General features: G+C 40.5%; 1 protein-coding gene across 2 annotated transcripts in view; it reads left to right on the forward strand.

Moving 5' to 3' along the window:
* Positions 1 to 27821, forward strand: part of SH3RF3 (SH3 domain containing ring finger 3) — a 260428-nt gene that overhangs the window by 167418 nt on the left and 65189 nt on the right. For both annotated transcript variants that reach the window (XM_064503497.1, XM_064503506.1), the window contains exon 3: positions 5114 to 5209. In XM_064503497.1, the coding sequence (XP_064359567.1) occupies positions 5114 to 5209 (96 nt within the window). The remainder of the gene's footprint in view (positions 1 to 5113; positions 5210 to 27821) is intronic.

The raw sequence follows: 27821 nt of genomic DNA on the forward strand, positions 1-27821 counted from the left end.
ACTGTCTCCATCCTTTTATCCCTGATGATTATATTTTCCCCAAGGGAGTTTGATTTCACTTCTACTGCTATTTCCTTCTTTAGTTCCTTCCACTATATGCACTGTCACCTTGTAACTGTTTTTATGCCTTGCCTATTGTTCTCTCTGACAGTGAATAGTCTATTTTTCATCTCGGGACCTTACAGTCATGTTTTCATCAGTTTTCTCAATGCTAATTTTAGCTGTCACCTGTGCTGATGAAGGTTGCTGTTTAGCCCAGATTTTAGATCATCTGCTGATGTAGTCAGTTCCTTTATAGAGTCATGAGCACTGCGTTGCTGTGGATATGATTTGTCACTCAGAGTAATATTCATCATTTGAATGTCTCTGTTTGCATCTAAAGATCCTGGACCTGATTTCAATTTCATTTACGCTATTTTCTTCTTTTCTCAGGTAGAGTAGTTGCATCAGCACATCAATCATACAAACTAGGGTAACCTATCCATAGTCAGGCAGCTCATTTAAAGCCATGAGACTTTAGAACTGGACTTTACTTGTAAACTTGCAATAAAGAATTTCCCTTGCAGGAGAAACTACAAGAAGGGAAATCAAATATAGGAGTCTTCCATATTATTATGTTTTATTACTCTTTTGCGGGACTTCTTTTTTTTTCCTGCATCCTCTTTGTTGTGATGTAGTCAGAATATCTGTAGGTGTAGTAAAGAAAAGCAAAGGAATGCTATTTGAGTTTCCCTCTCGCTATTTTTTTTTTCCAAAACTAAAATGTCCTATTGTTCCAGAGGTGGAATGCAAGGAAACAAAGAGTGTTTTACACTGATCTTCATGAGCAGTGCTGCAGAGGGCTTCTGTCATTTACCCATTTTTGTTTCTTATACACAGAAAGCTCTAAAGTTAAAAGGCCAAAGATGAATCAGTTATAGTAATCTTGTATGTATGGCTGTAAGTATGAAACTGGGAAATCTCTATCATGAGTATCCAGTGCAACGAACAAATTCAAATCGGGTATCCTATTGCACCTGCACCCCCTAACTCCTCTTCCTGAATTAGCCATGTGTAAAGGCATCAAGTCCCCCTACTGCCTCTCCCTCTGCAGTGGCCACAAGGCCGTGAAACATCCTGGATCTGAAACTTATGTATTCTTCCTCAGGGTTTGTCAGGGATCAACCAGATCAGTCATTTAGCAGTTATTTTGCTCTCTGTAATGACTGGTTCCAGTCTGGTGTCAGTTTTGCACCAGTTTAACTCCAGCATCTGCAGAAGTGTTACTCCTGATTATCACAAGCATGGTTGCAATCAGCACGTGGCCTACAGAGCCTCATTGCATGCCTCTGGCATATACTCATTTAACACAGCTTTCTAATGTCCTCTTATGTGATACCACAGTATGAGCCTCGGCTCATGCTCTCTCTGTTTTAAAAAATGATCCATTCTTCTTTGGGCTAGGTTTGCTGGTATAAGCCATGCGCAAAAGGACTCTGCTGTCAGGTACAGTAGTGTAAATCTGGTGCAATCACATTGTTGTCTGTCTGTGTAGTTACTCCAGGCTTAGATTGAGTCCAAATTTAGCCTACAGTTCTGTTTTGGTGCTTGACCACCCTTTGCATGTATGAATTCATGTGGCCCTTTGAAGGCTCTGTCCCAGGGGTAGATGAATTTTAAACCTGTCAAAATAGTGTCAACTGTTTCCTGTGCTTTATTGCTCATTACGTTTTTTAATCATATCAGTCTCTCATTATTTCCTTCATTTTTTGCAAAATTTTTATTCCCAGCCCACAGCAGTGTTTAACAAGTTTTGTGCTAATCTTGGAGCTATCACTTCCAATACCAGTTCATCACTACAGAGTGACATCCTAGTCCTTTAGCATTCAGGCCAAGTGGCATTTGCTTTTCAGTGGGACTGTCATTGTGCTAGCTGGCTGTTGGGATTCTCGTGCCAGCTGGCAAGTGTCGTCGGCAGGCACACAGAGCACCACGCGGTGCTGCCGCTTTGCCATCACTGAAGTCTCCCCAGTGCGCTAGATGGAGTTGTTATCTCTACAGAATAGCAAATGCATCTGCTTTGTATTGCTTCATTAATGGCCGTTAACGACTAGAGTAAAAATCAGGCTGTGAATCATGTCCGTTATTGGACACAATTTTGTGCTGTTTCCTCAACAAAAGGGTTCATTTCTCTGTCAATCAGATTGTTTTTTTGAGCGATTTATCTTTGGCTTCCTTTCTGATAATGGTAATTAACTGGAACTGCAGGTCCTACATGCCTGTGGCAAGACTGCCAGGCACTGATGAATAGAGAGACTTTAGCAAGTAAGAGAGAGCAAATAACTAGAGAGACTTCAGCAACAGGCAAAAAAAGGGCATAAGGTGTCTGTGTCAAACTATAGTACATGCCATTGGCTTTTGAAATGAGATTTTAGGCTTGGATTCACTTATGCTGTCTGGAAATCAATTTAGTATATGTGAAATAGTGAAGTTCAGAAGGTTTAAGTGGCATGCCAAGAGATCTGTGGCTCTTCACTGTTCACGATCCTTTTGGGAACCTTTCTAGGAATTTATAGGTAGCACTGCTATCCAACTAATTTAAGGTACTGAAATAGTACATGCTGAAACTTTTGCCAGCTCAGTGTGTAGAACAATGTTGTGGGCTGTGAATTCAATGAAACTTTCTACTAATAAAGAATTTCAATGATGTTTCAGGATTTGCTGTAATTCCTGGAATTTTTCAACATCCTTCTGAAAAAGAATTTCATAATGTAAAACATTCTCAAGGATTTGCACTTTGCTCTCCCACAAAGATATACATTTTGTATGTCAGCATGTTTCTTGATATGCAGCTATCTGATTGTCTCATACATAACCACATTTGGCAGCCAAACTTGGTGCAGCCAAGCTAAAATAAGTATACAGAAATGCACCCAGATACCATAGGTCTATTGAAAATAAAGCTGGCAGGTATCTTGAAAGGTCACCCATTCCCTGCCGCATCCTAGAGCAGCATCAACTCAGGATAAATCTTTCCTGCCAGCTGCCCATCCAGCCTGCTCCAGGAAAGAAGATTCCACAGGTTCTTTGGGAAATCTAATCAAATACTTCAGTGTTCTTACAGTTAGAAAAGTCTTTCTTTAATATCTAATCTTGTACGTATGCACATATATATGCGTATGTGTGTATAGGTATATATTTTTTATTTTTATACACACACAGATAGATAGATATAGAGGTACATCTATATATCTCCTTGAAAGCGTAGACTCATCATGCTTTGGGTTTTATAAGAAGTCTTTTAAGAAAATAGCTGAACAACCATGGCAGGTTCTTGAAGCAATTCTGTATTCTATTTTCCTCACTTACCCCCTTTACCTACATTCTAAATTCGTGATAATTGGTCTTTTGTAAGAGCATGTGGAAACTTTACAGAGCTGTATTACTGACAGTTCTTTACACAGATCAAAAATGGTCCATGAAGACAGGGCATTGGAAGGGAATACTATCCACTTCTTCAGGAAATTAAATGCACAGATGCTTCTTGCATCCTTCCAGCTGTAATAAACAGAGGAAGGACTCAGTCTGTGACTATTTTTACTAGCTTTCCCATAATGGATCATTGAGATGAATAAATCAAGGGAAACGTTTAAACTATTTCAAAATGCACATGTTCAAAATGCACATGTTCAAAAACTGCAAAGTACATCACTGCTCTGATCACTTCCTGTCAATTTAAAACCACTGTCAATACATCCCAGTTTAGGAATTTGGATGTTTTTTCTCCTCCTTTGAGAAGTAGCTGCAAAAAAGCTCTCCTTGCCTGAACAGTTCTCATGGATAGATTACTAACATGGAGGGTTAGATAGCATATGTAGATAATGTGCTTTCATTTTGCTAGAACACTAATGAGTGGTGAAAATAAAAGAAAGGCAAGGAACTGTCTCAGCCTTCTGGAGGAAGTTTTTTGTTTTTTGTTTTTTTTTAATTTCTGCACAGGAATGGAATAAGATTGGAAGCAATGAGAAAATGAGTGACATACCAGCAAACTTAACTTTACAACTTCTTTCAGCCCACTGCTTTCCACTAGTCATAGGAAACACTGCATGAGATCTTGGTATGCCAAATGGTATCTTGGAGAGAGGGTTTTCTTCAGCAGTCTTCGTAACAACTCGTGCTCCTTCAAGTCCTAGTTTATTATGACAAACCCAAGCACATGGATAATAGCACAAACCAGTTGGTGAGTTAAACATCTCAAACAAGAGTAACTCAGGATTTGTTTCAAGTTGTGTGAGTTGTTTTCTAATCACTGGTGAGTTTTAGGTTTTGACTCCATCAAGAGAACCTTTGAATAGTATTAAACTTGTTTGTTTATACTTGTCTTAATCTCATTTTTATAATCGCAAAAAGGGCATCTTCAGCTGAGATTTTTGTAATATTGCTTAGATTAACTGTAATATTAAAATGCCCTTGGTTTTGCAAAACTAACTTTTACCTAAACTGAAGCCAATGCAACAGCTGAATGCAAGTTACTTTTCATTATATTATCCGTGCCTTTTTACATGGTTTGCTCTTTCGCCTCCTGACATTTTTTCAAAAAAAAAAAAAGAACAAAAAGAAAGAAAGAAATTCAGTGCGTCAGCATTGCAGGCTAGTTGCTAGGCACTTCATGCTATACCTTACATTTCATGATGGACACCTACCTGTTCTCTACTGGGACTTCCCTTTGAATTTTCTTCTAGAGCAACCAAGCACTGGGATAGACTCTTTAGCATAAAACAGCACAGGGGCTGGTTTATGCTAAAGAGTTTTCTCCTTTGGCTTAAAGGCTACCTCCTGGCCTAAATATTCTCCCTGTCCCTCTAGAGAACACAGGAGTTACCTGTTCCCACCAGCTTTGCCCAGGCCTTTGGAGCTGCTGGCAGCCAGCTTGAACTGCAGCTATCTGTAAGTCGCTTTAATGCACTCTGGAGGACAGGCTTGGGGCACTGCTGGCTCAAGATTCAGGGAGCATTTTTATGTGGTCTATGGTCTTCTCTGTTCCTCTTCCTAAGTTGTCATGTGGGTAATTGTAAAAACTGGCATCTTGCTATAGAAAAAGATGATTATGTATTTTGTTTGTTTCTGATTTTAGGATGAAATTTTGACTGTCATCAGGAGGGTAGATGATAACTGGGCAGAAGGAATGCTGGGAGACAAGATTGGTATTTTCCCTATCCTCTATGTTGAGGTAAGTTTGTGAGAGGTTGTGTGTGCTTTTCTTGGCCTCCTGTGTTTATTTTGGCACCCACAGGAGTAGGATAATCTTGGAGATCCTTCAATGAGAAGGAGAAGCTATACTGGAATAACTGATAAGTGAAATTTGGGTGCCCGGCTCTAAGACATGGTGTGAATATATTCTTATCTTGGTCAATTTAATTTAAAGCAGTCAGCAAAAATATATGCTAGGAACTGACTAGACTGTTTCCATCTAGTGTTTTTTATGTAATCTGCACAATACATATGGAAAATAGGGGAGGATGGTCACAATGGTGGATTTCACTGTGCAGCTTCATTTTTCACTCACCTTAGAAGAGAAGTGTGCTGCCGACGGCCTTCTGCATCTCCCTGCATTCCCTTGGCCATGGCATTTCCCATTCTTTGCATTCTCAGCAAACGCTTTGCTGTCCCAGTTGGTGTCAGAAAGCACATAAGGAGCAGCTGGGCTGCCTCAGCTGTGCTTGGAAAGCACAGTTCTTCAGAGGGGCATTACAGGTGTCCCCTGCCTCAGTGGGAACCCTGACAGCTCAACCCTTGTGCCCAAGTCTCTTACCCCTGGGCCAGATTCTCATCTCCTGTAGCTCAGCATATTTCTGCTGAATCCCATAGAACCACTCTGACTTACACTAGGGGAAAATTGTGCCCCATGCATGCTCTGGCCAAAGCAGACCTAGTGTAGTTTCCTCCATAGGGGAAGGCAATGACTGGCTTATAAGTCACCTGGCTTATAAGTCACCTTTGCCCCTGGGCTCCCAGGTGGAAGGAGAGGCTCTTCGGGCCTTTCCCTATCAATGATGGTGCTCATCTGTATGGCTTTTATTCTGGGAGTGTTGCATGAGGTAAGAATCTTGCTGTTTTGCTTTTATATTGGATCTGCAGCATTATTTTAGCTGGATGTCTTCCACAGTTCAGTTATATTTGAAGTCTTGGAGAGTGTCCCTTTCCTGAGCACTTTCCTTAAGTCATTTTCATGTGAGACATTTATTTCAGGATAAACGCTTACATCTCATGTCCTCTGAGCAGTCCCATTTTGCCACCTGTTTCCACTCCTGTACATCCTTCTGCCCATGCCCAGCCAGCCAGCCCTTGCTCAGGAGAAGAGCTCCAGTGAGCACTACATGAATGTGCACTCGTGATGGCCTGTCGGAGTTTTTCTGCTCTCTGAGCTCCAGCTAATGCTTTCATGGAGCCTTCCTCTTTTAGGGATGAGCCAGTGGTGCAAAGAACTGCTGAGCACCACATATGCATATTTTTTCCAAGTGCAGCATGCTGCCACTCTGCATCTGATATTCAGGGGCTCCCGTACAACAGTATTGGCCCGATCTTGCTCTGAGGCTTATGCTGGTGTAACTCTTCAGAGTGATGCGTCTCTTGTGCGCACAGCAGATCCCACTCTGCTGTGTGCAGCTTTAATGCATCCCTCCAAAATAACTTCTCCAAATTTCTTGGTTAATGATTTGAGACAAAACAGAGATAATTAGTGCTTGACTGCCTACTTATTAACTCCAACAATGACCAATTTGGAATTAACTGTCATGTTATACATATATATATGTATATATATAGCATTCCCACAGTTGAAAGGAAACAATAATATTAAAACCAGAATGTGTAGGAGCTGTTATTGGGAAACCAGCTGCCTCCCATAAGTTAACGACTAGTTTTCTTCTATTCTGAAAGTATAAGACCTTCTCAGTTTCTTGTGATTGTATGGGAGACCTGGGTTTCTCGAGATCTCGTCCTTTTTCCCTTCTCTTTTCTGTCCCCTGTTTTGCAATGTGGCTGTCCTGAACCTTGCTACAGAAAGACTGAAATGGGGACATCTGTGCCACCAGTCACTATTACACCCTGCCACCTTTCCCCAACTCTAGTTTTGCCTGCAGGCCATATGTGCTTGCACTGTCTACACACTGTAGAGTCTACTGATCGCTCTCCCACCCCTAGATGCCTGTTGCCTTTAATAACTGCTCTCTTAGGATGAAGGGCTCCAAGCCTCAGAGAAACAGCCTGTTGGGAATGTGTCTCGCTGAATTTCTCCAAGCAGTAGCACATCCCAGGCAGCCACAGAAGAGCGAGAGATATCGCTGTGCAGAGTCAGAACAGCAATATTGGAAGTTTCTAAACAGATGCAAACAGCCAGGCACACACGACCAAGGGACATATAAATGTGTGCGTGCATATACATTCATACATAGAAAATAAATACAGATATCTATTTATGCATACAGTTATATGTATATGCACATACATGTATTTATCTATAAGAATTTCATATCAGGAGGCTTAAAGGCCTTTTCAAATGAGATGCTTGGATGACACGGGCATGAAGACTTGTACCACAATTTGTAAAGTCAAAGTGAAATAATCCTCCAGACAAAAACATCAGCCACCTGTTTCATCCATATCCCAGTGAATGGATGCCTTGTTCTGACTATGAAATGAGCTCACGCAACTACTGGAGTTTTGCAAGTATCTCACTATTGCCAGGTTCAGATGTTACTTTATATTAAAGATTAAGAGGAATCAGTTGGCCAAATCCCGAAATAGTTTTGAAAATCTCAGCATCAATGTTTATAAATAATTCCATTAAACAAATAGTACTTGAATTTAAAAAGACTCCTTGAGTGTGTCCAAGTTCATTAAGTGGTTTTGAAAATCTTCGCAAAATGTGCAGAATAAGCAAAGCTTAGTTTGCATAGTAGTCTTTCACTTGTGTGAGCTGATTGGCGAAAGCGGATGAGCTTTTGAGTGGAGTTGGCTCCAAAGCCCTTCGCTTCGAATGGAGCCATAGTCCATCTCTAATGGCAGGCTCTGGCATCCCCAGCTACTCCCATGGGACAAACAAGAGCCTCGCTACTGCACTCGGGGCCTCACAATAACTAGCTGATTTTTTCAGTGATCTTAGAGCTGAGCATGACAGAACTGTGACCAGGGGTATAATATTTGTTCTGCCCCACCTTTGGCGAGACATTTTTTGTGGAAATGTTCTATCCCACCCCACACGTGGATACTTGGAAGAAAGGTTCTTGCAAGTACTCTGTTACAAAACATTTGCATTTGTAAGCCACAGCGGGGCTGGAAGGAGGGATGAACTGCAGTGCTACTGCTGCTGCCTGACCTGTTCCTGGGTGCCTCTCAGGAAGAGCAAGCAATTAGTAAATTTATAATCAGGGCTCCACTGGCCTCCAGCACTTGGGCTTGTCTGGCCAACATAAAAGGCTGCAGTGTCTTCATAGGCTCCCTTGATCTTCTTTCCGCCTTGTGTTACTGAATTTTACAGTGGTCCACTTCTGTAAAGGACTCTGCTGTGCCTGTGAAAGCTACTTTATTAAAGCAAGATTGTGTTTTCACAGAGCAGTGGAACAAAAAGCTAGACAAAGATATCAAAATATATTTGCGCCCTGTGGTGTTTTAGAATATCCATATCTCAGTATTATTATGTGCGGTTTTCCATGCAGCCATACAGTATAATGTGGCATGTTTTCTATGTCTTATTCCTTAAATGTCCAGCAAGGGTACTTGCATGCCTCCTGCAAATCCATCCAATCTGAGACGTTGTCTGAGAGCTCTCTGGGGAGAGGCTTTTTCCTGTCTCTATAGTATCATCTCTGTCTCAAACTCAGGGAAGCTACAATAGTATAAGTAATAAACATTTGCAGTTCACAATGGTGACTTTTACAGAGTCTCACACACCGTATGTTCTGTCAGTGAGAATTTACACTAGTTTTTTCTTATTTTGTTGTTGTCCTTCATCGCTAGAAGAAGACATTTGGGATGATAATTTATGTTTTATTTGTCTACAGAAAAAACACAAGATGAATTAATTCTCAAGGTGCCTTCTGTCCTGCAATAAACATCTTATTAATATCTGTGTGGTCTGAGATCCTATTCTTGCTGGGAAGACTTTGGCCCTCTAAGGAATTCAAAGTCCTAAGTTTCTCTTATTTTACTGTCTTTGAGTTAGTTCCTTCATTCTTAATAACTGCTATTATCTCTGTTTGGAAGTTAAGTGTTGTGCTTTAATGTGTAAAATTGAGGATAATGAAGAATACAATGTGTCTGAATAAATTTAAATATGCAGGAATGAAATTGGGGGCAATAGTATGCTGACTAACTGGAGGGAGGAGTCCTGCTCAGAAGGTCAGGAAGTGTAAATTACAAAGCTGAGTTGTTAGACCAAAAATTCTCACCGTAGCCCCAGCACAAAGAAGTATTGACGGAGATCAAGAAACCTTATGGAGTCAGCGGCAGAGCAGGACAATTATGTCCAGCGCTACTGTGACTGTAATGTCAGCAAATTACTATTGATGAAGTGCCAGCCCATTGTTATGTTTTATTGCAGCAGGGGCACTGAAAGCTGTGATTAAATAATATTAGGACTTAAAAAATTCTTTTTACAGAGCAGCAAAGCAGAGTAATGGGGATCTCCTGTTCTTCACAGCCAAAAAGGAAAAAAAGATGGAAGGGAGGTCCAGGAGAAAGAGGGAGGAGAATGGGCAGATTTGATGGTGTCAGTGCCCTGCAGCATAGATCCAGAGGCTCCCATGAGATCCAGGGAAAAAGAGTTCTTGCAAGTCAGTGTTTAAAACAGGTTCAGCCAGAAGGGTAAAAACTGAGGAAGCCAAAGCCAAATGCAATTCTTAAAGGAAATAGTGATTTTACATGCTTTGCGGAGCACCACATTTAATGATTTTGTGCTGTAGGGCTTGATCTCCCAGTTATCTTAAAAGAGTTTAACCCTTACAGGGGTATCGGAGCATATCTGCTAGGATCCCAGCCATGGGCATAAAATATTGTCACAGAGATCCCTATTCCAATTAGAATTTGTGGTTAACAAATAGTTAAGTGTGTGTGTTTGTGTGAGCATGCTTTTATTCTGAAGACTTAGGATAACTATCTACTCTAAGAAGGAGATTCAGAGAATCACCCTAAAAGAGCACAGTCTTTCCTATAGCCCAGCTGGCTAATGCTTAACTTTGGGATTTTTTAGACGTTTTCCTGGTGGTGTGGCCCACAGTCTGGTGTTCAGTCTGCATGGCAGATTTCATACTTCTTTCTATATGCCAATTGCTAGCTTAGCTTTTTTCAAACCTCTTGGTGTTCCCAGTGGCAGTCATAGCAGTTATATTTTTGAGAATTTAGGAAAGTGTGTGTGTGTTTCTAGCTGTGATAGATGTTTTGATTGTTTTCAACAACATCAACAAATAATTGTTACCCTGTCTGCTTGTCTATATATTCTCTCCCCTAAATCTGTTTGATTCCTCTCTTCAGCTGCAGGATAGACAGGTACCTATGGGTCTCTCAAAATGAATTCAGCCTTGATGTTTGACCTTTCATTTATATATGTGTGGTCTCTGTGGCAGCATTTTCTGCACCTTTCAGAGTCTCCTTTATGACATCCTTCAGAAAAATAGAAGCATTAGACAGTCACTGGAGTAAAGTTTGTTTGGTGTCCTTTCCAAAAAGAAAGTACAATTTCTGTCTTTCAGGACCGTCAAAATGGCTCATTTTAGTCTTGCTAATATCATTTAATGCTAATAAAAATGGAAGCTTTTGAAAGATGGATAGAATGAAATGGTAGATGATTTTAGAAAAGCTGACTTACTAAATCTCAGAGGAGCAAATTTATCCCAGTAGTAAGTAGGTGTAACACTAATGAGTTAAGAATTATATCCATTAACACCAGAATTGATTTTTTGCTGTTCTCTCTCTCCTTTCATGTGTCAGATAAAAATGGAATAAGAATCTTGTTAAGCTGACAATAATGTAAGCTTTAAGAGGTGTTCAGCTAATTTCTATTGAAAAGCTTTGTTATTGATATGCATTTTCAAATTTCATAATTACATTGTTTTAAGACTTTAATTCTTGCATGTTCATAGTATCTAAAAGGTTGGTGTCGCTTGTTTTCCTCTTGCATACAATGTGATAGAATATTCCAATGATACTTTTTAGTACCAGGTTTCTATGTGAATGCAGTATAAAATCTGTATTTTCCATGTTCCTCATTTGAGGGAGGACATGCAGAAGTTGGGTTGTAGGCTGCAGGAGGGACCTCGGTAGGAATCTGTGCCCTAATTTTCATGTCAATCCACAGATAAAAGTCGTTGATGTAAAGTTTTGGCTCATACATGTTAAGTAATGTAAAGAACTTTAAATAATTATGATGCTGGTCAGCAAAACTAAGAATATTAGCAGTTGGAAGGGGGAAGCAGATTAAGCATCCAAATGTCATGCCATTCATTAGGGAAAACTTTAGGTAAGTGTCTGGTGCACATTTCTGGAATACACCCATCTTCTCAGTGCGTTGTTTTCACCGCTTTTGCCAGTTTCAATCTCTCTAGCTTATATAAATGTATTGACCGTGTACCAGTCTCCCTGTTCTGTTCTGGAAGTGTTGCCAGTGAAAACTCTTGTGCTCTCCACATGAGCAAGGTGTAGCACAAATGAAAGATATTTCCACAGGTCTAGGATTTCTGTGTAATGACATTTGTTCTTAGTGAAGGGTATCACTCTTTAGTATATATTTATCTTTACTGATAAGAACACGGGGCAGTCATTTCTGCATAATAAGGCTTTAGCTATTGTGGACAACCAGGTAATATACAGTCCCATTCATAAGCTAGTCAAGAATTATCTTCACAATTGTTCATGTATTTGCATCTCATACTGCTACTGGAAACTTTCTCCTGGTGTACAATTTTCACTAGTTTAGGAGTAACACATACATTATTTTTAATTTCTGTCCCACCTGCATAATGTCTGAATTTTTTCTTTCTGCTTTTGGTTGTATACATAAAGAAGTTTTTGCTCTTTGTTTTAATATCTTATGTAAAATGTAAATCAGTATGACTTGGGCAATTCTTTTTTTTCCATTTTTTTTTTTTACCTTTAAGTCACAAGTCTCCTTGCTGATCCATCCTTCTTTCCATTCCTCTTAAGTTCTCTGTTAATTTCTAATATCCTTCTTGAAGTGATTATTCCTACAGTTTCTATAAGATTTTCCTCCATCTTCAGGATGCACATTCACCTGGCGTTGTCACTGTTTGACTTGGACAAATTCCTGGCTCCCCTTAGGTTGGGTTAGCTTGGCTCCTCAGCTCCATAGACCTTTTATAATCACTCCCCTTAGGCTACATCTCTACAAGTGGCTGCAGGATTGCTTTCTAGTGTATGTATCTGGGAGCACGTCCCACTTATGTCCCGAGTTTGTCTCAGACAGATGCCACAGAAAGGAAATTTGAGTACGGAGGTAGGTGGGAGCTATGTCACATTTGAGTAGTTCTCCAGACCAGTCTTGACACCTGTGGTGAGCTGTGGTGTGAAGCAGCACGTAAATGTAGACATTGTCATAGGTTGTGAAAAATTGCCTTTTTGAAATTGACAGTCTTAGTTACAGGTCTTTTCTTGCTTGTCCTCGTATTTACTTTCAAATAAATAAACTCATAATTAAATTCAATTCAGATTTCTGTGTTATGATCAATTTTTCTATCAATCAAAAACACATTCAAACTATTAGCACCACTTATTGTTTCAGAGACTGTTGAACCAGAAATTGGTCAGCGGTCACACTCAGGAATGTCATCTTCACCTGCCCCCTGTTAGTAACATCTTAATTTCCTAGAATTATTTTACAGAAATAACTCTGCAGGGCTATTAATAGATTTCCAGTTCAGCCAACTTAGACACGCAACATTAGCAAATAAGCCCATTTCCTGAGGCTTTCAAAGGTATATATATCATTTTGGTATCTGAATTGGGCATTTCCAGTTCCTCCTAGAAGCTCTGCCTACCAGGTACCTAAAATTGAATTGCAAGTTAGGTACCTAAGTTAGATGTACTGACTTCTGTTCTTGATATGATAACAAGACTTTGATCTCCAGCTCAGAGATCACTCATGGACTTGCAGCACTTCCCCTGCAAAATCCTGTTTGTCATCCTTCCACAGCATGAACTGACAGGAGACTGACCCTGCTCTGTTTTAAATATGCTGTCACTTCCCCATGCTACTAGCACTCAGTGCTACTTATCTGCCCTTCCCTTTATTTCCAACACTTCTGAACTGTGCATGCATTCAAATAAATGTTTTTCATTCCTACATGCCATTCGGTCTTGTTTCTGTTATTTCTGTGCTGAGTTTTGGATTCTGCCTCAGAGTTAATGTTCTTCTGTTACATCACACTTTGGAGTGATACGGTTCAATAATAGCACAGGTTTCTGAGGGCATCTGTGCCTTTCCCATTCAGTGTATACACTGCCCCAGGGTCCTGAGGCAGCTCTAGAGCACATCATCAGTAATCTGGTCCCTCTCTCGAGGAGTCACGTGAATGAGGCTTTGTCTTTTCCAGCCATTGATCAACACTGACAGCTTCTAAAGATTGTTTCAGCCACACTGAATTCTTGAGATCTGTTTTCTTTTGAAAAGAAAATCTGTCTCACTCACCTAGAGCTAATGCATGAATGTATATTAAGAAGCTAAATGTCAACAGATACTGAATTTGTCTAGCAGTTAATTAAAAATGATATCCTAAAGGATTTCATTATTCCTCAAACAGACATTCTTCTTTTTGTTTCCTATTGTTGTTGTTAGTGTATGTTGCATGTCTTAATTAGCTTCCTTCTTGGAGAGCTTTCCTAGTTCTGTAAAACTCCAGTGGTGGAGATCAACAATCAAAATGCAGCCACAGAGGGAGTGCATTATGGCTTTGGGAGATGCTCCCTGGCAAATTAGCTGTCTTCTCTGCCCCTTTGCTGGCAGCCACCACACTCAGAGCAGAGGACAAAATGTTTCCACACATCAGCTGCAGGACTAGTCCTGGGACTGCGAAAGAAAAGTGGGCCTGCTGTTAAAATAACAGCATGTGAATAGGCCTGGAGGAGGTGGAGGCCAACATTATCTTCTGCTATTTCTATTATGGGTGTGATAGCCTCCAGCAGATGGACAGGATGGACAGCTGGTGTCCGTAGCACTGTAAATGGATGCAGTATGATTTGCTGGAGGATGCCTGTTATAGCCCTCCCTTGTCTCAGTTCTCAGAAGATAGCATGTTACATAAATATTATTCTGCCTTAATGAAGAGTCCTAATTTTTGGTTAGGCTTGACCCTTAAAGCTTTCAAAGAACAGTAGCTTCAAGAACAATAGCTTTCTGATAGGATGAAACTATGAACTTTGCTTACTTCTTCTTACTGCAACAGCTCCTGGAATGGTTGTGCGTTCTCTATACTATGCATGAGAGACCCAGGAGTACATATGTGTACTAAATGCTTTCCTCAAACAACAAAAATAACATGTGAAGTTGATTTTTAGCCCAAAAATGTCACTCTGTATGCCAAAAACAGATGTTTGAATTAAGTCTTAAATCCCCTAACACTTTGTTAGGTGTTAGTGCTGAGTATCAAGAAAATCAAGTTCACAAGACTAGAGAAGGAATCAGTACAAGCAAATTAAAAACAAAAATGAGAAACAGGGGGAGGGAATTGGAATTAATTTGGGTATTTCCATCTTTTCCAGATTTTCTCATAGAGAGCACAGGATTCTTGAATGCTCACTCCTTTGTGTTTGGTGCAAGTTCTTGGTTTTACTTCCTTTATTCCTTTATAAACTAGATCAGCCACTGTTTATTTTTATATTCTGTTGCACTATTTTCAGGTGTGATACTGTGGTTATTTTAATTTGACAAAAGCAAGGGCTGCCACCAAAGGGATTGTCCTGCTTTTCCTTCATCTGTGACAACATGGTCCTGCTGCCTCCCTTGTTCCAGGACTACCAGACACCTGGCTGTGTGCTGACATGGTTCAAGGAACTCATCCTCTTGAAAGCTACTCATTTTTGTTGTCTTTGAATTTTTAGTTTTCAGTCACATCTGTTCCCTCATCCCATCTACTACACAGCCGTGTGAGCATCTGTGCTGACACAGGGGAGGGGACAGAAAGTGAGAAAATGGAAAAGGAGGGTGTTTGGCTGCTTATACTTACCTCAGGGGACCGTGACCAAGGCAGCAACCTTCAACCCACAGATATTCTGTAGGCGATGCTGTCGGTGAACTGTGCTCTAAGCCACCACATCAAAATGGTGAGGTAAGGAACATTGGCTATGTGCAAGCAACTCCCTCTTCCTCCTGGTCTTCCCTCAGTTTATCTTATTATTTTATTAAGTTGTTATTTTATGGCAAAGCAGCGCTAGGTACTCCATAAACCAGGTTAATAATATTAGCCTTAGTTTCAGTAAGGCTGGAGGGAGCGCCCTGCTCTAAATCTGACTTTGAAGCCCTCCAATCTGTTTAGACACAACTGAATCAGATTGACAGGAAGTTTCGTGAGAGAGGTTTCCATAATAGAATTTTGCCATAATAGAATTTTTCTGGAAACCTTGGGGCAAATCAGGAGAGGCAGCAGAGCATTCAGGCAGTGGTGGATTCACACTGGAGATACTCTCTCTCCTCTTGCCCTGTGGCTCAAGAGAGGAAACTGAGGGCAGAGGTTGCTCTGCCTCCCTTAACTGTTTCTCTAGAAGAAAGCAACCTTGCAGGTGGAGGGAGAGTGCTCCTGATTCAAGTCCTGCCCACCTTGCTGTCAGTGGGGAAGTAAGGCTTGGTGGGGTGTTTCTTCCTGGGGATCTCCTTGCTCCCTTTTCTCTGATTTGCTTTTACCACAGCAGCAGAGTGTGGAATTTACAGGGGATTGTTTTCCTCTTGTCTCCTCCTTCCTTTGTTTTCCTACCCCAGGAGAAGGGACTACATGTCTTCTCTTTGAGGATAGAAACAGTAGCCTCGGCATCTTTTCTGCTTGCTCCGGTCTAGTACTTAGGCTTGCTTGTTCCCAGCCAAGCCTTTTCCTTCCTTCAGTCTTTGCTCAAGAGAAAGATGTGTGGTTGTATTGAGTCAGGGGCTGCCTGTTTTTCCTCTTCCTGAATATATGAATTACTGGGGTAGAAGGAAGGCCATAGAGGTGCTTGATACCTCATTCCTGGGAGTTCCCTGGGCCATAACAAGGTCTGGAAGCTCTCGGTGCTGGGCTTCTCTGTCCCACAACAACTGGGGAAGCGAGGGGGGCTTCTCTGCAGCGGCTGCTCAGGGCCATGCTCCTTCTCAAGTGCCACCTCTAGTTTTTGTTATTTAGATGTCCCTGATGGCGCAAGAGGGCTCCTGGGGACTGAATCTGACTCAAAAAAAAGATTTAAGGTCATAGCAAAGGCACCCGCATGCTGCTCTGGGGATGCATCTGGCTGCTTTTGCATAGAGCAACTTTTGCTCAACATGTACTAGAGGTTTCCATGCAGTGCACTGTCAGAGTTGTGTGTATGACTGTTCCCATTTGGTTATTAGTTACAGAGGGTTCAATGTGATTTCATGGCAAGTAATAAAGATATCGCAACTGGGAATCACATCCTCACACTTGGCTCCATTCATCCATGTGGCTGGCACTCCTGCGTAGTCTTTGGTCACATCAGATCCTGATTGCTGAACATCTACAGAGATCAAACTCTTATCACCTTGTATGTGGATTACTCCAACATCCTTTTTTCCATCCTTAACAAATGCAGACCTGCCTCATTCATATCCCTCCAGAGTGGTCATCTGCTGCCACTTCTTTGTCTCTGCAGACCTCTGGCTGCCCTTTTTCTATCATGTTGAACACCTACAACTTGCCCTTATTTGCAGACCTTTGATTACTCGTTTCTTACTCTACCTACAATCTTCTATTTACCACTGAAAGATCAACTCCTGACTTTGATCAGCCAGTGATGCCAGTCACTTTTCTCAGATTTTGAAATTCTTATTTTCTTCCATGGTGCTCCTTAGTGTTGTGAAGAATGCTTCAAAAACATCTGCACAACTGCATCAGCATTGCTTCTCCAGACCCCTCTCTAAAATTGTTCTTTGCTGTACTGCCCACAGAAGACTCATGGTGTGCCAAGTTCTCTGCCCATATGGCTGACGAGACTGTCTGATTTTATGCTTCCTCTGTATCTCTATGTTGTCTCTTGTCTTCATTTTAAATTGTAATTTCTTTGGGCCAAGAGCTGTCTTTTTGCACAGTGTTTTTATAATGTTTCTCACAAGGGGTTCAGATCCATGGTGGGAGTTCTTCAGCATTTAATGACAAAAATAATAAAAGTATTATTAACAAATGTCTCTGTGTGACTACATCACATGGTGTGGTCACAGTTTGCAAAAGGAAATTCTGAAATTCAGTTCCCTCGGGACAAGTTGTTTCTCTGCCTAGAGAATATAGGTGCAATCCAAGGCAGTCCATTTTCAAAAAGGAATGTGTTAGGAAAATATTTGAGCTTGAGTAATTCCACAAGCAGAAGACTCCTCCCCGCCAAGCCAGTATTCTGTGCTTTCAGAAAGATTTCCTACTGTGCAGAATTTTTGTTAGTCCATTAATTTTGCCATTTCAGAACTCAAACAGCACGGCCTAGAGCAGTGGTTTTCCAAATTCCTTCCAGTTGTAGCATGCTAACATAAACAACATTTGCATATGGATGTCGTAAAAATGACTAATGCCAGCAATCATCATACTTTATTGCAGTTATGTGACACATGTGCCTGAGCACCCTGCCAGATCTGCTCAAAGCTCATTGGCGCTGATGAAATGGCATACCTCTTCTCTAACAGTGACTTCCATGGCAGAGCACGCTTTGATAGAAACCAGAGTGTGAATCCAGCTTTAGATACATATACAAGAGGGAAAGGTACTAGCAGTTTCACTGTGTGACTCAGCAGAGCTTGGTATGTGTCTTCTACGCTGAACCAGAAATCAATTTCAGGAAGTAAAACAAATAGCATTTTCTAGTTTCATAGCCAGGGAGTTCAATGAACTTCTTGACTGCAGCTGTTGACAAGTCAGTTGAGAGATATTTGACTCTGACCTCGGCCTTGTACCCAATCATATGTTAACATCTCTGATTCTCCAAAGAAGGCTGCAAGTGGTTCCTCTAGTTAAGGGATAGTCAGTCGTACCGCGAATGTGAGGCTGAATGCTGCCATTTTCAGTCAAGAATTTGCAGAGTTGAGGGAATGCGTCATGGTTCAGCCTCATCAGATTTTTCTTCCAGAAAATGAAGGGAGGGTTGTTAACCTGGTTACATCATCTTGTTGCACAGAAAACACATTTTCTTGTCTTACAGACCAGCTTTCAGAGCCTTCTCAGGCTTTCTAAACAACTGAGATGTACATGATTATGCCATGTCTAACAGCCACTCCTTCCAATCTATTTCCAATCTATTTCCCACTTTTTACCAAATATGACAGAAGCATAAAGGTCTCCAAGGTAAGACAAACTTGTGTAAAAATTGTGTAAAAAATGCAGGGAAGAGAAGGTTGCAAATTAGTGCTCCCACTGAGAGAAAGAGAGCTGTGCTGTATTACCAGGCATCAGCACATCTATGTGGGAAGGAGGCACTTCAAATGCACAAATAATTTCAAGCAGAGCTTACAGCTTAATAGCGGGATAGGGCAACTATGAGACACAAACGCAGGCTGGTAACTTCTGCCTCTCTCAGAAAAAAATCTTTTTAAATGCCATCTGCATAGGCAAGTCCTATCTCCCTATCACAAAAAAGATCTCTGTATCCCAGTTTGTGGCCATTTGCATATAGTTCCTCTCCCATTTCACAGAAACATTTCAGTACTGCCCCTCTAGGGATTTATCAGACTCTCATTTGAAACAACTGCACATCATGTCCCAAACCATTTTTTTTGCCCAGATTGGCAAATAGAGAATCCAAATCCTAGACACAGCTCTCTGACGGAGTGGCAGCTTTCATAACTCTGCTCATCTGGTGGCTCAGATCCTTTAATGTTCCTTGCTCTCAGTGAAACACGCAGTGTGAACCCAGAACCGATGGGGCAACTCTTCACCACAAGCAACCCTGTTCTGTAGCCAGCTGTAGCAGGAGCTCCCTGCACACGATATGTAACTATACAGTCCCATGGGACTATTGCAAATAGCCCTGTAGCACATCCAGCATTCCTTTGCTGTCTTGTACTTGGGAAGCAGGAGCCAGAACAGTCTGTCCTCAAATATGGCTCTTCCCTATATATAGTACGCACAGGCTAAGGGACTGTTTATCACAACCTTTTGGTGCTGATGTCTGCTTGAAGTTCCTTTTACAAACAATTGAACCAAACTATTTTCCTGGTACTTGCTTTCATCCTTCATTTCACTGTTTTATCAGAGCTAGAGACAGCAGTACATTTATTTGTGTGTGATTCCCCACAGGTAATCTTCAGTTGCAGCAGGTAAAACTTAATTTTCCCCAAATGCATGAGATTTTTTTATTCTACACAAAGTTGTAAATCACCTCGACAAAGGCTCCTTGGTTGCTCAAATATAGATGAAACCTTGCAATGCCATAAAAATGACTTTGGCTTTCCCATGTGTTCCTTGTATTGCAATTCCAAGAACTTCTCAGGTTTATCCAGCTTTATGCTTTCTGCAGGTAACATCGCATGATGTGGGGTGTATGTAAGCCTTTTTCTCATTGTCCACCAGAACACTCCTGTATTCAGATTCAGAAAGGACTTCACATATATATTTTTTAATGTTTCTTTCATCCTTTATCATCATAAGCAAGTGCTTTCCTTAAAAAAAGAAATTATGATTTTATTGCTTCCTTCACACAACCCTGAACATTACAACTACAGTCTTGTTTTCCAAGAACAAATCTTGGAGAATGAACAAAAGGGCACAATGTAGTGTCTAGTAGCCTGTGGCTTACATACAGTCAGGTAACTTGTGGCCAGTGCTGCTAGGAAGAAGACAAGGGTTCTCACAACAGTGTGAGTGTAGTATTGCCTGGTTCACAAGTCCACTGATAAGTATTTGGGGTCACATGCCTTAGTTTGGAGGTCATTTGCTTTAATACTCCAATTTTGATGGGTTCATTGACTCTGAAGATGTCTTGTGCCTTCATTGGTGGCATTTGTTCACTTACAATGTGCACAAGTCTGCTCCAGAAGTGCAGTGTCTGTTCTAGCCCGTGCTAAAGTTTCAAGATCCAAATGGCTCAAAGTGAAAGTTTCTGCATGTGAGGGGTTTCTGGATTTCAGCACAAAGCCACTTTAGAGGGCTTCCCTTCCTTGCAGTAACCAGCAACAATCATATAGCTGCCAGGCCTCAACACAGTGTAAGGACTACATCTGAACTGTTTCTCAGAGCACTCTTGAGTCTATCTTGCCTACTGCGTAGGCTGTTATCCTGTATGAGGTTCCTCACAGTTCTTCTCCCAACACTAGTATCTTTGGTTGTAGTGCACATGAGATTCTGTACCAGAGAGAGAAGTAGGAACTGTTGCAATTCTTTGTATTTGGGGCAGGCTCAGTGCAAAGATGACTGTTCCTGTGGCTCAGCAGCCACGCGTTATTTTGATCATGCCTCTGAGTGTGTAGGCTAGAAAACTTAAAACTACTATGCGAAACTGGCACGTCAAGGTACCAGACACTTGAGGTCGATCAAAAGAGAGATTCTTGTTCACACATTCTGGCAATTTCAACAGTTTCCACAGTATTCCTCAAATAGCATCGTTGCAAAGTTTTTCCATTTAACAAGAGAAGGAGTGAGGGAGACTCAGCATAGCCAGAGGCATGGTGGCTTTCTCCCGGAAAAGTGGCAGTCGTGTTTCAGGTCTCCAGTTGCCATTACACAGAGCAGCGACTTTGAATCTGGAGCCCAGGTACGCACGTGAATTCCTGAATCGTTGTATCCTGGGTCATTTCTGTGTATCTTAGCTGATCTGTGATCTGAGAAACAGTTTCCTGATGGATGTCTTGTCAAAACTAGTATATTCTAGGGAAGGATTTCAGTTCTGATGAACTGGCATTTTTTGATGAAAAACCCAGTTGTCAGTTAACTCCTGACTGGCTCTAACAGAGACTCTCTTGCTACTGAAATTGGTGCCAGATGGGCACCAATCCTTCCACTGTTGAAGGCAGCTAGAGTTTTGCCATTGACTTCAAAGGAATTAGGATCAAGCCCATGAATTCATGACTGCACTTTTTTTTATTTAGCTTTTTGAATAATTTATAAGCAAAAATAGGCTGGATTCTCCCACTCTTTCTGATGTTGAGTAAAGCTGTATTCAGTTACTTTTCTTGGTTTCAAAGGAGCTTTGGTGCAATCATGAGCATCTCATTATGAAAAAAGGTGTCCACAGAGGACAGATAGGAAGAAAAGAGAAGGAAATCCTTAGGCACATTGAAGACTCACAGCAGATCTGAGATTCAGAGATGACAGGTCAGGGTAAGGTAGTCCTCATACTCAGAGCTGAAGGCTAGAGTTGCTTTAGGGGGTGAAGAGGAATGCAGAAACATACTTCTTTTTAGTGAGTTCCTCTATTTGTAATGCCATTGCATTTATTTGTATGTTCATTCTTCTCAGCAATTTGGAAGTTAGTTTCCATAAGTTTGCTAGTTATGCTTTGCTCCTGAGCAGACTTTGCAGCAGATTGCACATTTTCTGGGATTCAACAAGCCATGTGTTTGTCCTCTATCACTGAAAACCATTTCCATGTTAAGACTGTTTGGAAAAAAGGAAAAGAAAAAAAAATTCCCAGTTCACCACCCAAGGCTTAGTGTTTACTTCTGCTGCACGCATCATTTATTTTCATTCTGCAAGATCATGATGACTCGTCCAAGCACACACTGTTCTAATATGTTACATTCCTTCAGCCTCTCCGTGTGTTAGAAGTGACACTGCTGCTAAATGAGAAAGATCTTGTAAGACAGGGAAAGCGATTACTAAACAGCTCTACATTTCAAGGAACCATGTTGTAGACAAAAATGATTGGCTTGCTTTTTTCCAGACTATATAATTGTGTATATGTGTGGCCCTTCTTAGGAAAGATATCCACTAGATGTTTGTATGATTTGTCTTCCTTCTCTGACAACATGCTAAAATGTTTAGCAAGCTTTTGGAAAAGAGAGTGAGACATGCACCTCAGCCTATGAGTAGAGGAACAGGGCACTCCGAGTTTGAGATGTGTCCTAGCAAAGTATTTTTGCAGCTATCATTCTGTGTGAATGTGTCCAAGCAAGTGCACGTACTGTATTTATTATATTTTCTGGGTGCATGGAATAATTCTGCTCTCAATCACAGTTTGGGGTTTCAGAAATCTGTCTTCCATGGTGGATAAACTGTTTGCAGAAAATCTGTTCCACATTTGCTTGTCCCTTCCTGGCCATAAACTTAAAAAGGCGGTAGTAGATTGTTACAAAGATTAACACAAAAACATTAAATAAAACTGTATTTTAATTATCATAATTTCTTTTAAATTGTGCCTTACTTTGTTAAAAGATGGTGCATAAATGAATACTTGAGATAGGATTTTGTAACTTTTGCCCAGTGCATTTAAACTGTTCATGGAGAACTTTGGAGACTTTCTCTGAATATTTTTTATTCAGCATTTGCAAAACATATAAAAGATGAAAATTATAGATGCATTTGGTATGACTTGGTTGAAAAGCCTTTGGCACAGCTTTATCTGTTAATATCCCGTTAATAAGCTTTTGGAACTGCTGTGCATAGATTGTACTAACTTACCCAATGAACATTTAAAGTATTAGATACAATGTTAGGTACTTTCTCCTAACACCCCTTTGAGTCAAAGGATGTTTTTGCTATTCGGCTTTAGTAGAAGAAGGGTTGTACCTTGCATTTGCAAATATGGATAGCAATAAGGAAAAGCTTCTTTAACTTTTGAAATGTTGCTTTTTGGGGGTGAGAATTTTGAGAATGCTTTCAAAGATGCAGTCCTCTCAGGAACCTAGCAGACACAGAGACACTTGCGCAGTTTTGCCCTTGCTTATCTAACAACCTCACTGTGCTTCAGAGCATAAATTATAATCCTAATGAAGCCAATTTAATGGGGGCATAAGAACATAATATTTTCTGAAAGTACTTACTCTGAACTGAAAGCACTGTAATAAATTCAGACTGTTTATTTTAATCACAAAATCAGCTACACAACTCCAAATTACCAAAGTTTCTGCAAGGCATAACATAGTGATGTGCATGATCTTCTCAATATTTATGAATTGTGAAGTATAAAAATTAGCAGTCTCTGGGTGAAAATATTGTCAGTCTTTTCAAGGGGACATTTTTGAAGAAGTTTTATAAATAGTTTTATTTTTCCTTTTTAATCTGCTTAGTGGTGCTTCTCTAAGACCTTGACCAAGATCTTTTTTCTGGCCATTTTATCCTTTTTTACTAGGTATACCTGGATTTGTGGGATTTTTTAACCTTTTTGTTTTCAAAGGGGCCTGAAGTAACATACTTCTGAGTTTACACCTGTGTTTGAACTGCACCATCACTTAGGTATTTCTTTCTATGGAGACAGAAGAAAGCTTGAAGACCAAATGAAACCTTTCCTGAAAGCCTTAATAAATTGTACTTTCTGGTTCAAACTGCGTCCAGGTTAACAAAATTACTTAAGCATGTGCTTAACACTGAGAATTTAAGCAAGCCTTCCTTATTCTAAAAAGAATGGCATTTTAGTCCCATTAGTGGCACTTTGGTCTGTGCATTGTATTGAGCATGTGCTGAAGTATGTTGCTAAATCAGAAACAGAGTGAAAGTCTATCTTTAGTAGGTCAGATATCAATCAAAAATGAATCCGTTACCCAGACATAGATGACTAGAAAGGTAAGAGTATTCAGTAGCAGGATAAGACTGTCTTCTGTCTTACAGCAGACAGTGCCATTAGTAAACTGCAACAACCCAGGAGCTGCTCTGGTGACCACTGTGTATCAGGGCATCCCTTGGAGGTCTAAACTACACTAGAATAATTTTGCCAGTACCACTGATTAATATAAACACATTGGCACATTTGTCAGGGGAGATGCAGTTTCTGTTAAAATAGTGGGTTTGCCATTGCAGATGTATATTGGTTTCCCAAAAAATAAGTTATGCTGGCAATGTCATGTTTTTGCTGCTGTAACTGAGCGTATATTGTGATCTCTTCTGATACGGGCATGTTAAGAAAAAAGTTACCTTAAATATCACTCTTACAGACTACAGCAGCAAAGGTTAATTGTTTAAATTTGACCCAAATCTCCCCCACTTCTGCCTTGTTCTGTGGAATAATAATTTGCTATTTGGTCTAAAACTAGAATTATGAACCTACCCAGTGCACACTGGACAAGTAACTCTTTTCTCGTTCTTCATCCCGGCTTGAGCATGTAGGTAGGTGCACAATGCTGCGCATTGAAACTATAGTTCATTAAATTACATTGGGGCATTCAGGGAATATCTAGGCCCATGTTGAGATACACAGTGCGGGTGACAGTCTCTCTCTTGTATCTGCTCATGCTTAACTGAGAAATTGGTTCAAACTGTCGCCAGCTAGTCCCTTTTAAACACACATGTATCAGAAATTGGTGAGGGGTTGGGAGGGGGAGTTGTGTGTGTGAGGATGTGTAACAGAGAGAGAGGGAGGGAGCAAGAAAGCCATTGTAATGCGTTCTGCAGAAAAGTAAGGCTTATCTAGAGACTAATAAAACAATAATTTTGGCAGTGGAGAAGTCCTGAGTGAGGTAGCTTAATGCTTGTACCTTTGTTGCCCATATGGTAAAGTCTCAAATAGACTATCTAAAAGAGTCATATCTAAAAGCCAGAAGAAGAAAAAAAAACCCTCTCACTTAGTTCATATTGTGTGGAATGTCTGGCTGGTGGCCAAACTCATGACAGCTTGTACTGTGGCTGGGAGAGCAGTGTGGCTCTCGGATCAAGGTCAGCAAATTTTTAATGAACGGAGCTTGATTACTGCTCCCTTTGAGGGAAAAGGTTGTTTGGAGGTGAACAAGGCTCAGCACAAAGGCATATTCTGAATACACCCTCCTTCACACTCAAAATTAGATGAACTGAAGCTGTCTCAAGTATGGTTCCTGAGAGCTGGGGAATACCTGCATAAGAAACAGGCACAGTAACTCTATAAACTGAGGCTGATACATCCTTATCTTAGCATGCAGCACCCACATTCAGTATTCACTGAGACCCCGTGAACAGTTTTGCTTTAGTGTTTCATCACATCCCTTATACAGCATCGTCCCTCACCTAATTTAAGGCTTAGCGTGGCAGGATTTTGTATCCCCAGACCCAAGACTGCAGGACTGCTGGGATTGTCTGACTAGTTTGGCATCCAAATCCAGGTCGTATCCTTCTGCATTGTATACTGAGTTTTCTAGGACTTCTCATTGTTATAGAATAGATCTGGGGTAAAATCAGTCCTGTTGCAACCGCAAGGGTATTTTAGTATTTGGGAGTGGCAGGACCAGAATTTCAAACACAGGTTCTTTTTAGAGGCAGGATCAAAAATGGCAAGAAAGTTGAATTCTGGTATTAGGGGTTGTTGTAGGAGGCACAGTCTTTCAGAAATGTTCAATTCCTGAGACTGGCTGTGGATCAGACCTTTACATTAAGCTTCTCCTCTGGAACCAAATCTGGATGAAGATCAGAAGACAGACACCAGAAACCAGTGCTTTGTGTACATATTCAAAGTTTAGAATAAAAAAATTGCAATCATGTTTAAAATCATGTTCATAAAGAACTTCTGAAAGTTCTTTATGAAAAGACAGCACTGTTTGCTTTTGCTAGGTAGAAAGCAGAACCTTTTCTATGGTATTCATAGCCTATTTGGGAAGTACTTTCCAGCATCCATGGGCCAAGTTGTTCATAAACAAGAGTTCAGTACAAAAATAAAGTGGTAAAGCTACAAAGCATTTTTTATCTTGCCAGACCAAGATACTTTTTTCCTAGTATTTCAGGAAGGCTTTGACAGTCCTGGAAGTTCATTAGCTTGACTGCTTTTGGAAGTGATTTTCTTTTTGCCTGAAATCTACTGATAATGAGGATGATTTTGTTTACATCAATACAAGGCTATTTTTTATCACTCCGTGTTAGATGCTAGCTCTCTTACTGACCTTTTTAACTAGGTTTTGCTTTGAACAAAAAAAGTAAATATTGTTTTAAAAGGAACAGATTCAGTGGTAAATTGGATTCCAGACAGTAGGAGTTATCATCTAATTCTTTCAAGAAGAATCAGAGTTTTGACATTAAGAGCTGGAACACTTCTCCGTCTATATGGAGCATTGCTGTAAAATCAGGGAGTTCAGAATTCTTTTTTCGACCCTTTGTATATTCTTATATAAAAGGGTTAAAAACATATTGTTATCCTGATTAATAGTGACTAGCAAAATATTTCCTTACCCTGTGTTGTAGAAAAGAATCATGCATATTTGATGTCCTTCTCCTTTTCTCCTTAACATTTCAAATAATTCAGCTAGACTATCTCCATCAATTGGGTAAGCAGAGCCCTAACACCTACTTAGTGGAGAGGAACCATCTGGTTTCCTTGCAACTTGGAGCCTTCTGGCAAATATTAGGTTGTACCAATTTAGAGCATGATGAAGTGGGAAATAATGGACATTCTTGAAGAATCTGAAATGGGATCAGCTGTTACTGGCAAAGATTGGCAGGTGCAGTGCACTATGCCAGCTGTAAGCGTGGGCTCATATTGGAGAGTGCAGCTGGGAAAATGGCCTGCTAAATGAATGGGAGCAGGACACCCAGCTGCTCCGACAGTGGTGGAGCATCGTTAATTGGAGGCTTTCGGTTGACTTGGTGGAGGCTGTCACTGAATGAAGCATCCTGCAAGTCGATGTTTGCTTTCTAGGCGTTAGCATGTTTATTGCCTTTTACTCAGAAGTGAGCCCTTGTGGAGACCAAAGTACTTTCAAATTTAGGAAGACTGGCATGAGGCTGACAATATCTATTTCTTATTTATATTTACAGCATGGTGGCAGTGATTTGAAGCCATAAAAGCTACTCAATTACACATTTGTTTAACTTCACACTTCTATTATTGTTATCTTTCCCTTTCCTCTCTTTTCCCTTTTTATTTTCACGTATTATATTAGGTTTCTAAATTGGCTTAGCTTGGAGCAGCAACACTTCTTTTTCTTTTTGCTTGGAGCCTAAGAACTCCTTGTCATTGACTGAGTTTCTTGGATGCTGCCATAATTTATACAGTGAATATAGTAATAAAAATAGTCTTTTGGGGGGTCCAGAATAGCATTTCATGTACCTCTGGTTTATGTGGGCCCTAGAATGGTAGTGTATGCAAAAGCATGTATGTGTTAGCCATGGTTCTCTTTTTCATATGTTGTTTTTATTCATTAAATGCAAACATATTGTGTTGCATCCTAGTTTAATATAAAGGTCTGTTGGCAAAATGTGGCATTTTCCCTCAGCTGTTAGCACCCCTTGAGGGAAGATCTATTGGCAATGAGCACTCTGCAGAAAATGCTGCTAACTTCAGAGTGGATTTCATGTATCAGTGACTGTAGCACCCCTGTGCGCCTAAAAATTGTCTAACTATGTAAGAAGTAGCTTTCTTGTACAACTTATTGTAGCTAGGAAGCAAGATGCTTTGGAGACAGGTTGTCCCACACAGCATGCCTTCTGCATTTTTAGTATGAGGTTATCTGTGAGTTTTGATTGAATAAAGAACAGTGGGCTGAAAACTGACCTTGGTGGTTTTCGAATGTTCTGCTTTCTGTATGGACTGAAGGCCAAGTTTTCAAC

The sequence above is a fragment of the Dromaius novaehollandiae genome, chromosome 1 (genome assembly GCF_036370855.1).
Source record: "Dromaius novaehollandiae isolate bDroNov1 chromosome 1, bDroNov1.hap1, whole genome shotgun sequence".
NCBI lineage: Eukaryota > Metazoa > Chordata > Aves > Casuariiformes > Dromaiidae > Dromaius > Dromaius novaehollandiae.